The sequence below is a fragment of the Zootoca vivipara genome, chromosome 6 (assembly GCF_965207765.1).
Source record: "Zootoca vivipara chromosome 6, rZooViv2.hap1.1, whole genome shotgun sequence".
NCBI classification, from domain to species: domain Eukaryota; kingdom Metazoa; phylum Chordata; class Lepidosauria; order Squamata; family Lacertidae; genus Zootoca; species Zootoca vivipara.
In genome coordinates, this window is record NC_142589.1 from 17,696,805 (window position 1) to 17,709,121 (window position 12,317).

General features: G+C 45.0%; 1 protein-coding gene across 7 annotated transcripts in view; it reads right to left on the minus strand.

The window, feature by feature from the left end:
* Positions 1 to 12,317, minus strand: part of MORN1 (MORN repeat containing 1) — a 255,307-nt gene that overhangs the window by 178,828 nt on the left and 64,162 nt on the right. For 4 of the 7 annotated variants that reach the window (XM_088671655.1, XM_088671656.1, XM_035119527.3 and 1 more), the window contains exons 11-12: positions 7,403 to 7,521; positions 6,363 to 6,439 (exon numbers count right to left, since the gene is read on the minus strand). The exons of 1 other annotated variant lie outside the window; for it this stretch is intronic. In XM_088671655.1, coding sequence (XP_088527781.1) covers positions 6,363 to 6,439; positions 7,403 to 7,521 — 196 coding nt within the window. Of the gene's footprint in view, positions 1 to 6,076; positions 6,262 to 6,362; positions 6,440 to 7,402; positions 7,522 to 12,317 lie in introns of those variants that run through there. 2 more of the 7 variants (XM_088671658.1, XM_088671659.1) reach the window with 2 other exon arrangements.

A 12,317-nucleotide genomic window follows, 5' to 3' on the forward strand; every position in this document is an offset into this window, starting at 1 on the left:
CAGGGATTGGACGGAGAGACAACGGCCAACCGCCGCTCCGCCAACCGCCGCTCTGAAGCCCAGTCTCATGCTGGAGGTGCACGGTGAGGCGGCGGGGGAAAGAAGCGCTCCCCCCGGCAGCCTTGCCGCGCACCGCCGGCATGGGACGGCGCTTCCTCGGCGAACACAAGCAGGCAGACAGCCCGCGTGCTTGCCTTCCCCAAGGAAGCCGAAGCGGCAGCGGGCGCTGAGGGAAGCCGGCTTTGGCTTGGCGGTGGCGGGAAGAAGGGGAGGAATTCCTCCCCTTTTTCCTGCCGCCGCCAAGCCAGTCCCCGAGCCGAAGTGCGGCGCGGTGGGGGCTTTTTGCCGTTTGCCTTCCTGGAGCGAAGGGGGAGGCAAACGGCGAAAAGCACCCGCCGCGCCGCACTTCGGCTCGGGGACTGGCTTGGCGTGCGCGGCGAGGCGGCGGGGGGGGGGAGAAGCGCTCCTCCCCCCCGCCGCCTCGGCACGCAGCGCCGGCATGGGACGGAGTTTCGGAGAAGGTCTCCGAAGCCCCGTCTCATGCGGGAGGTGCGCGGCGAGGCGGCGGAGGGGGGGAGAAGTGCTTCTCTCCCCCCCCCCGCCACGCACCTCCCGCATGAGACGGGGCTTCGGAGACCTCTGAAGCTCCGTCCCATGCCGGCGCTGCACGACAGCAGCGTTCTAGCGCCCGTTTTTAAGCGGGCTGAATTCCACTAGTATATATATATATATATCTAGAGAGAGAGAGAGAGAGAGAGAGAGAGAGAGAGAGAAGAATGACTTAAGACAATTTCACATATTGCAGTATAACATATACTATCATATTTGAAGCTATTTCTCCCGATTTGAGCACTCAAACATCTCCTTTCTTACACATTAGAATGATACCAACATTTATGGAAAAATAACACAGTTCTCTGTGGGTAACAGTATATCCTGCTAGATAAACTGATCAACAATTTTCTTAATAAATGGAGAAATCTAGGGTACCAGGGGCTGTACTAGACAGTATTTGATGTCATTTCCATTCTGATGAATAGTTTTGTACCACATGTATGAATCTCTTCCCCAGCATCATTTACAGCAAAGTAAATGGAACCATAGTTCAGTAGAGCATCTGTTTTGTATGCAAAAGGTTCCTGGCATATCCACATAGGGCTAAGAATGGTACCCTGATTGAAATCCTGGCAAGCCATGGCCAGTCAGTGTAGAAAATGGGGACCCAGATGGACAATGGTCTGACTCAATATAAGGCAACTTCTGACACATCTATGTTCCGTTAGAACGCTACCCAAAATAAATAATGGGGGTCTTTGTGTTCTACATGGTTGCAACACCCACCCACCTCTTTACATGCCCGTGGCAAGGAGGAAAGCCAGCTCTTCAATCTCAGTTGATGTTTAACTAGCATCAGAATGTATCTGTTTCAAAGACAGACTGATACAGGATATTGTAGAGTTATGCAGATGGGCTTTGACCATAGTTGCTAGTTTTGCACACTAGTTTAGACTCCAGGGAAACCTAGTACAGAAAATCACAACTCCAAGACTCTTTTTTAAGAACACAAACATCTGTCGGGAAGGCTGGGGAGCGACAAGGGTTCTTTGAAAATGCAAACCAAGGCATTTCCTGGAGTAGTCTCCATGGAAACCTCCACTCCAGGAAATGCTACGGAGAATCGCAAGGCTCATTTTTAATAAGAACACAAACACACCTACAACAACTCACCAAGCTGACAAAGTTCAAGAGAGCTATATCTCTTTTTCTAGTATGCCAGAACATGAATAAAAACTCCTCAACTATAATAATTAAATAAATTTAGTATTATTTTTACTCTGCCCATCTGACTGAGTTGCCCCAGCCGCTCTGGGCAGCTACCTCTTAAATGTAACTAAGGGAAGGAAGGATAGAATGCTACCCCACTCTACTCTGCGGCTGCCATTGACATTCCTCCTCTTTTCATCCCACCTCCACTGCATCCCAAGCCTCCATGAATTGCTGAAATAAACTGGACTGAAACACAATAGCCAGAACAAGTCCCGCCTGGTGTCAGTTGAGTTTCTCTCCCTCATCTGCTCTTTCACTGACTGCAGTAACTCCACCTGTGTGTTGACTTCCAGGGAAAGATGTGAATACAGTGGTACCTCAGATTAAGAACTTAATTCGTTCCAGAAGTCCGTTCTTAACCTGAAACTGTTCTTAACCTGAAGCACCACTTTAGCTAATGGGGCCTCCCATTGCTGCCGCCGCACGATTTCTGTTCTCACCCTGAAGCAAAGTTCTTTTTTTTTTTTAAACATAATTTTTATTGATTTTACAAATTACAAAAGATGGTACATACATATACACCTTTTCCACCTTCTTCCCACCCCCCTCCATGGGTCCTCCCCTGCCACAGAAGTATCCCACGCAGGTGAACAGTCAGAAGTGGTCCATTTTATGATTGGGTTTCTGTCCTCCTCCCCCTCCCCTGCCCCCGAAGCCCCCCCCTGCCACCAGGGAGCTCCAGTGAACCAGGGCAGTACGCAGGAGTTCATCCATCCAACCATCTATTGTCATACCAAAAAAAAAGAAAATACAAAAAAGAAAAAGAGAAAAAAGAGAAGAAAAAAAAAGACAAAAAGGAAAAAAGACAAAAAAAAATTCATCATAATTGTTAAATTCATAATTGTTAAACCATATTTTGTGGGCTTCCCCACCCTCCCCCCTTCCCCGGTTTTCCTCCCTTATTTATCATCTTCAACAGTTTCATAGTTCATATTTTATAACATACACCTTTATATCTTGTACCACTTTTAAACTAACTATTATCATTTTCGCCTATTGTCCAATCACTGAGAAATCAAACTCCCATTTTTTCTTCCCGTGCCTAATTTTTACCCCTCTATAGGCCTCCATATTTTCACCTTTTTCCAGAATCAATTCACTTTTTAAACCTATAATTATTCCCAAACTAACCTTACACCCCCCCGAGTACTGGCTCCACCCCACCAATCCAGCAAGTTCCATGGTCAGCAGTCCAGTTATAGTCCTATTAACCCATCCTTACAATCACAACTTCACTTTCCCTTCACCCCACCCCCTGTTTACAGTCTTTTGCCATCCAGGCCTCCATATCAGACCCCTGAGCTTCTTCTCTTCTCTGCTTAATTTTTCCTTCTTCCCTGTGGTCATTCTGGAGTTCCAGTAAGTCCAATCGTGCCCCCCTCGAAGGGGAGGCACTCCATCCAACTTTTTGTAGAGTAAAATCATCATTTTTTTCGTGATGGGCTTCATTTTGTGTTAAGTCATCACAGTCCTCATCATTGTCATTCTCACATTCGTCTTCTTCAGTTTCAAAAGCTTCTAAGAAATCATATTCTGCCATCATCATCTGGAATTTTTGCTGTAACACTTGCCGTTGTGTCTCCTCTTGACATAGTTCTATTCTTGCTTCCCACATTAAGGTCAAAACAGTCCGCTGAAACTCAGGCGGGTACCTTTTTGTTGACATAGTTCAGTCCTGTCAAGGTCAAAACTTGTCACATGGGGTGGAATATAATCGCAGTCTATTTTCTCGACTCCATTTTAACAAGCTGGCTGCATTCTTAAAAATAAAGTTCGAACTCACATTTCAAAAGTATATAAACCAAAAAAAGAATTTCCAAAAAGTCCAGAGATAAAGATAGAAATAGAATTTAACTATAAATCCTGATCAACTCACTGGATTGTCTGGGCTGCCGGCTCCCGAGGAACAGAAAGGTCTTTCTTAGTCTTAACTTCTTTCTGCAGGGCAATCACAGCCACAGTCTCTCTCCCCTTTTACCCTGCATTTAGGGGAGATTCTCTTTGATGCCTTTGAGGAATCCTTTTAAGTTGAAATCTTCTGTTTACGGCTTCGGGTTTCTGTTTACTGTCTCTTATGTTACCGTAGGGGGGGGGGTGGCTTCCTCTTTTCCCCTCTCTCCCAGGTCCAAATTGTTGCCTTAATTTACATTCCAAAGAATCCAAATTACTCACAGTCTATTCATTTGCTGAATGTTCTTTGAAGAATTGGCCACCTCCACTTCCCAGACTCGCAGCTTCGCACTCTCAGAGCAGCAATGTCAGCCTGTCCGCCGCGGTTCACCTCCTCGCTCTCGGGGGCTTAAATAAAGCCGATCCGGGGAGGAGAGAGCCCGCTTTTGGCGCCGCCAGGCAAAATCTGTCCCCAAAAAGCTCGATTTGGGGCTTTTAAGGAGGTTTCGCTTCGCTGGAACGATTCCCTCCACCTCTGAAGCGCCGAGGTCCGCTCCGCTGTGCGGACCCCCGTCTGAGCAAGATGGCGTGGTCAACCGGAAGCCCTGAAGCAAAGTTCTTAACCTGAAGTACTATTTCTGGGTTAGAGAAGTCTGCAACCTGAAGCGTCTGTAACCTGAGGTACCACTGTACCTCAATCATCTACAGCAGGCACGTCCAACAGGTAGATAGTGATATTCCAGTAGATCACTGGAAATCTGTGGTAGATCACTGGTAGATCACTGGCTCCCCCCCCCAAAGAAGCCCAAGAACTTTGGCTCCCCTAAAAAAAGCTTAACATTTTTTAAATAATAATTTCTTATTATTTTCTTACTTTCACAACATACAACCATACAATAACAAACAATAAAAACTTTCTGCTCCGCTGAGCTTTCGACCCCCTCCCCTCCCTTTAGCAGGTAATTTATTTCACCTCCAAGAAAAAGAGAAGAAAAAAGCTAAACATTTTAATCCTGCAGCCCATAAAAAGAACTCAACAACTTTGACCTGAAGCCCTAAAGAATGGGCCTTCCTCTTCCATAAAAAAAAGCTCAACAACTTTAACCTGAACCCCCCAAAAGGGGGTAGATCACTGCCAGTTTTTAACTGTGAGTAGATTGCAGTATCTTGGGAGTTGGCCACCCCTGATCTACAGCTTGCAGGTTGGGGCCATTCATAATGTCCTTTGATAGTCAATGTTGACTCCTTTCTGGATACATGTTACCAATCAGAAAGGGGGGGGAGGAAAGATGGAGAAGTGTAGAGTCCTGACACCCTACCTTAGCCTTTTCTATGGAAGAGTGTTTGTATGTCATTGCCCCCCTTAAAGTTCACACCACCACCACGGAGACATGTGTGGGACCTGCTGGCCACACATAGTGATGGGTGATGATTGGCTCTGTTGTGAACAGCAGAATGGTTAGCAGAAGAGGGACTGGTTAGCCACTCCAGAGGCAGTCTGATAAAGTGAAAATCAATGCATATGCATATGGGGTTAGGAGAGCTGTGGGGGATGCTGTTGTGGGGGGTTCTGAAATTCATGGGAGGGCACTGCCTCAGTTGAAGAAACTGACCAGCCTCCCTGCTAAGAACACTGAGAGATAAGTGCAGTCTAGTTTCTCATGAAACAAATGAGAAGACCACAACCTGTATGGATTGCCTCATATCTCAGGTTCTACAAAGGGTAGAAACTTGCTTTTTTTGGATAGATAGATAGATAGATAGATAGATAGATAGATAGATAGATAGATATAGATAGAAAGGAAGGAAGGAACTGAAAACTGGGAATCTAGAGATTATGGCTCATCCAGTTGCTTTCGCACCTCAGTGGATGTTCATGATTTCCTCCAACCTTCTTCAACAATAAAGTGGAATTCTTACTGCCTGCCACTTGGAAATTATGGTTCTATTAATGCAACCTAAAACTGCATTAGATTTTTCTGCAGCCGCATCACACAGCTGACTCATGTTCAGTTTGCAATCACCTAGGGATCCTTCCATCTATAAGGCAATTAACACATTGCCCTCAAAGTTGCACTGAGCACCATATAACTGGAAAGGCATCTGAAGTGTTTTAGAAATAAATGAATACTTATGGTGTAGGGATGGGGCAGGGGCAGGGGCAGGGGCAGAGGCAGGGGCAGGGGCAGGGGCAGGGAATTAATAGACAGAAGGGAGATGGTGAATCAGAGCGATCCTATTGGCCAATTTCTAGTGGACCACCTAGTGGTTGTTGAAATTACTGAAAAGAATCCCAGACTGTTAACTTTGGCTCAGCAAAGGACTTCTTATTTGTTTAAGAAACAACACAAGCTCACCATTAGTGATTAGTTCTGACTTTATGATGATGAGATCTTGAGTACACATTCTTGCTTCACAAATTCAAAACACAGCAATGAGACCATAGGGGATTTTTTTTTAAGACAGTAGGTTGGGAGTGCAGCTCACTCACCACTAGGCTAGATGACACCTTGGTATCAATCTTTTGATGTTCTGAAAATGTTACTTGAAATACAAAAGGCAGTTTGATGTAGTTTGTTGAGAAAGCAGGATCGCAGACATGAATGAAAAAGCATCCCTCTGAGAAGTGGGAGATGGGAACATACCTGCTATCTCCAACCGTCTCCTGGAAAGCAGTCATTTTCTCTGCAATGGTCTTGACACTTGCCTTTTTGCCCCCTTTCTGCATGAGTAAGAGGTTTAGATAATAAATTATAAATATGGGAGAGATCAAGATCTGGTTCAAGATCACCCAGTAAGCTTTATGACTAACCAGGGTTCCAAACTAATGTTTCCAAGTTCAGCCATCTACCCACGCACTATGCTGGCTCCACAGAACATGTCTTCTTAGGGCAAGCATAAGGGATTGCACATGCTATAAGATACTGAACCCCATTTGTACTGATGTAAACCTCTAGAACGTCTTTTATATAGCTAAGCATTTAGCTCTATCCTGGGGTATACTGTATTTTATTTTATTGCTATTGCTACGGTAATGCAAATAAAGTTGCTATGTATGTATGCATCTGGTGAGGTTGGCTTCAATTTTGAGGGGCCATGGGGTAAGAGCTCTTTTGTGGGTCCCCTCCTCTTTTGACTTATTTGGGGGGCAGTGGCAACAAGCAGTGGTCTGAGAAGCCTTTGGACAAACACCAGGACACTGGGTCTAGTAGTCATTTTAATTTCACACAGTCCCCTAGAGTATCGGTGGGAACAGCGAGAGCTCTGCATTGTATGAAACACAACACCAGAATGTTTTGAAGGGGGTGGGGTTGCAGGTGCCATCACTGGAACCTGCTGTGCACTCTTTGAGGCAGGTTTCGTGGAGCCAATACTCTAGCTTCCTGGGAGGTGAGTTGCTGTAGTTTACCTGAAGGTGGGGAAGCTGGTGGGGAGGTCACTACAGTGCAAACACACCATCAAAACCAATCTGGCACAATAACTGCTTCACCGCTCCTGATAAGCAACAGTTAGTAGCAGAGGTTTTTTTTTTGCCCTGCTCAGCAAACCACTTCTAGGTAAGACATTCTTCCTTCTGGGTGTTAGAGAGGAGGAGCTTGCAATCTGGACTACTGCCAGATAATGAAATAGGAATGAAATGTGGATGTGAACTGTTGTGTCCACAAGTGTAGCTGGCTTTCCTTACTTCGTTTGGCTCATCTGACTGCACAGCAGGTCGAGGATCTCCTGGAAGAGGTGCAAGGGTGATGCTACTGAAAATGGCACGGCCGCGCTCAACTCTTTGGAAACAGCCACTTTCATTTTCTATATAAACAAAGAACAATGTATAGTCAAGGGAAGCATCTATCTATTTTCCTGCTGTGTTTAATGAGTGATCAAAACTTAAATAAATAATATTAAGTCTGTGGCAGAGGAAGGTAAATGAAACAAGACACAAGAAATGCTTGTGGCTCTCTACTGCAAACAACTTTGGGTCCCTTTCTAAAAGTCACCTTGAATATAATAGTGGAATGGAAAATTAGCATGTTGTACCTAAGCTCTCAGCAGCTGTGATTTACTCTAGCAATATCTCCAACAGTATTTATAAAATTCAGTACATTGACATCTCTCACTTCCCCCAAAGAGCAAAAGGCACCATGCCTGGTTGTCTTCTCCCCACCACCAAGAGTTTTCTTAGCAACTATCTTGCAAGGTAGAGATTGAAGCCCTATGTATGCGTCAACACTCATATGTTTCTCATGGGCATGGTGATGCATTCCAGCCTCTGCATAAAGAGTGTGACCACCTGTAGCAATGGAGCTTTTGCATGGTCCTTCCAAGCAACCCATAAACGTTCACAATTGGGTTCAGGCTGACATGGAAGTCATGTTATATTTGGGTGGTACTGGTTGCTAGTTGGGTACTTGTAATGTGGAATGGCAGCTTCAGTTGCTGCATGATAGCTTCAATTGTATAGACTCCATGAACCCATTCTAGTGAACAAACCTATATGGGACCTAGGTTCACCACAGTGCCACTAACAGTCACCCAGCTCCAAGAGAGAGCGAAGCTGGAACTTCCAGCGACATAGGATACTTTATCACAGGTGTGAGGAAACTGTGGCTCTCCAGATGTTGCTGAGCTGCAGCTCCCATAATCCTTGGACATTGGCTGTGCTTGTTGGAGCTGCTGGGAGTTGTAGTTCAGCAACACCTGGAAGGACCACAGCTTCCCAGGCTTGTTATATCATTATCAATACTGCCTAAATAATGCATCTGTGAAGGTTGTGGCCCTTTACAACTGTAATTTCTTGGCCCTTTGGGGTTGGGCAGGTCTGAACCCTGACACCATGCCACACCTGGGTAACCTTGATTTCCTAACACACACACCCCCCAACTTCACAGTATTAGTTTGATACTTCCTTTAAAAGCATATCGCACCATCATTAGACAAGTCAAATCAGGAGTTAGCAGCTGCAAAATCTTTATTGAAAACTATTAGTGCATTAAGAAATTGAAAATTATGCTGTAAGCAATATGGTTCCCATTCATTGCTCAGAACATAAATACTGCTAGTACAGCGAAAGCTAATGAAGAGAGAGGTGTTAAAAGAACGTCCTTGCAAAAGTAGAAAGGCGAACTTTTTAAATGATCAGGTGTAGATACCATGGAAAGTTGCACAGCACTTAACAATGTGAAATTTCACTGTGCTGGGTATTTAGTGCAGGAAAAGCAACCTTTCTTTTGGCCAATGAAGTGAGAGAATGGACAGGACAAAGAGTAATGTTCTGCCAGCATCAACAAGACGTCACCCAGGGAACTGATTTGTGTACACGCAGAGGTGGATTTAGGGGAGCGTAACCAGTTTGGTCACACTGAGTGCCAAGTCTCGGGGGTGGTGCAACTATAATTTTGATTGGAACATGGGAGGTGAGGGTGCTGGATTTTGGTGTTGCACAGGGCACCGCTGAAATTTGAGACCCCAGGGTCCACCACTAGTACATGAGCTGGCTTAAGAGAATGGCTGTATGCTGGCACAGGTGGCAAGTGTTATGCAGGCTCAACCCAGCGGCCTTTTGAATCAGATCCCTTCTGCCATTTTGCATTAATATCCTAGAATCTGCTACATGCCCCCAAAGGCCAATCATATGCTACTGTCCAATATAAGCCCTCATATCCTGCTGCCTTCCCTATTAGTCTGAGCAACAAGTTCTGTTTCTCTCTGGGTTGCTCCCCAAACCCTCAACTTCATCCTGCCCAGGATTGTCAGAGAATTCTGATGAACATAGAAATGGAAGTGGAAAGTGCTGGGGTTTGCTCATTCGGTCTCATGTTTGGAATGGAAATAAATCCAGTGAATACCGATCAATTGTTGTTGTTTTTAGTCTGCAAACAATACCGTACGTAGTTGATGACCACTCCCCCCCCCTTTAAATTGTGCTTTCCTGGCATTGAAATGAACGGTGTGGAAAGAATTGTATCATTAATTACATTGAATTTGTAAGTTGCATACTGTAAATAATGTTAAATAGCAGACAAGGAGATGAATAACATAGTATTTGGTGAAACAAAATTTTAAAAAATCCTTCCAGCCGCACCTTAAAGACCAACTAAGTTTTTTATTTTGGTATGAGCTTTCGTGTGCATGCACACTTCTTCAGGTATCTAAAGAAGTTGGTCTTTAAGATGCTGCTGGAAAGAATTTTTTAATTTTGTTTTGACTACGTCAGACCAACACGGCTACCTACCTGTAAATAGTATTTGGTAGAAACTGAACTTCAGCAGAATAGAAACAGTGCTTATTGTGATGAAGTCAGGTCAGAAGAGAAACCACTGCTTTCTTGCCTCCCAAATCCTGCCTTGTAGTGATTGTCCACTCTTGGATCTGTTTTCATGTGCTGTATGCAAAGAGCCACCAGGGTTGGAACCAGGAACCCTTGGCTCTGTGAGCAGGTTGCAACCAGAGCTGTAGGTAGGAGCCTCTCCCTGGGCAGTGATGTATTCTCAGGTTCTGAACTAGGCTCAGTGGTGCAGGCTAGACATTAGGTCCTCTCAGACAGGAAGGGGATCAAAGGCTAGACTGGGACTCTGCCTGAGAAACAATGCCTCCCTGGCTGCAGTGTGTCAGATCTGCATCCTTCATGTAACTCTCTCTTCTCAGCTCCTGCCTCCCGTCTGACAGCTGCCCGCAGCTCACGATAAAACCCAGTTTAATTGGAGACTCCCATCTCAGGAGTGCCACTCCTGAAATCCACCCTCTGTGTCTATTTTTATTACAACAATTATGTCTTGATCAGCAAGATAAAGGTCATTCCATCACCTTGTGGGGGATGGAATGGAGTGGAGGAAGCAGGAGCAAAATGACTAGTCTCATAATGACTGCAGAAGATGGGGCAGTTTGACCTCTCTGGGAGTGAAATGTCAATTAATTATCTTTTTTTTATAACCAACTCAATTACAACATGCTAATCACCTGTGTAGGGCATAAAACTAGGAGGAGGAAGAGAGGAAAAGGGGATGGCATGAAAGGAGAAATAGCTATAAACATCTATGACTTAGGGTGTTAGAGTCATTATTGTTAAACAGTAGGCACACCTTCTAATAATGGAGCATAAAGAATTATTGGCTGTTAATGGGCTGGTTAATGTTGTAATACTTTCTTCCTTAAAAAGGGTGCGAGGGGGTGAGATAGGGTGACTGGTCCTTGGGAGCGGCAGTTGTGTCTTATTTAAAGGTGACCAGACACAGTGCATTAGCCTTTAATGCTTCATTCAGTTACCAATAAATGCCAGTTAACTAATGAGGAAGGTGGGGAAAGGAGCGAGAAGCATGGACTTAATACACAAACAAAAGCTATGGAGCAGCCCTCACCAACCTCCTTTGGAGGTACCATGTTGGGGAAGGTTGTCTTAGGAGAATAGTATTTCCTGCAAGGCATAACCCATCCATGGGGCCCATGTTACAAAAGAAGTATGGGTGAAACTCATGGTTCATTGAAGTGTCAGTGAATGTCAGTGAAGCTCATGCCAGGTCTTTTCAGTTATGATATCCTTGGTATTAAATCATCATCATAACCACTCCTTCCGATACAGTGGTACCTCGGTTTTTGAGGGTCTTGGAAGTCGAACGTTTCAGAACCCAAACTCTGAAAACACAGAAGTAATTGCTTCCGTTTTCAAACGGGCCTTGGAAGTTGAACAGCTTCCGTTGCGTTTCTTTTCTTTTTTTCTCCACTGACTTTGTCAACCGCCCTTTGCTCCTTGGTTGTCGAACGTTTTGGAAGTCGAACGGTCTTCCAGAACGGATTACGTTCGACAACCGAGGTACCACTGTAGCGAGCTAAGCTGCTGAGAGCTGGCAGGGGTGGAGCCACCTAAGAACCACTAAGAAATGTGAGGCGGGCGGGACAGACAACTAGGGGAGAAAGGGAATGGAGAAGAGTATCTTAGAATACAGCATGGCTGCTTGGAACCCAGAGCCAGAACACGCCAACTGCAACCTTTTGTTACAGGCCCTACTTCCCCCCCTCTAAAACTGAACTTGAGCGGCCCTGTGCCTACCAGTTGGAAAATGAAATGAGCCCACTCAAAATTTCTAGCGCTGTGTGAAAATTTGCCCTCCATTTTCTTGGAGGACCTAACGTTCTCTCTAGAAACTAGAAAAAATATATCTCTTCTTAAAACAAAAGGTGGCTTATTAATGCTGCTGCTGCTACTACTAATATGAGTATGGTCAGGAAAACCCTGAAGTTTGCAGACATACAAAAATCTTCCTTAAAAAAATATTGAAGCAGGCAACCCCTCCCATCACAGCTCCTTGCAGCATGAACATGCTTCACAAGCACAAAATGTTTCAGGTTGGTTGAAAAAATACCAATATAAACTGAAGGTGGTGGTAGATAGAATTGGTTATCCTGCCTGGAGGAGGTTATGGCTGGCTGGAAACCATGAAGGAAGCTCTCATTTTTTGGATGTCAGGGTGCAATACAATGTTCTGTCATAGAAAACTGCCTTATACTGAGCCAGACCACTGAGCCATCCAGCTCAGTACTGTCTACATTGACTAGCAGCAGCTCTCCGGGATTTCAGGCAATGGACAATCCCAGTCCTGCCAAGAGATGCT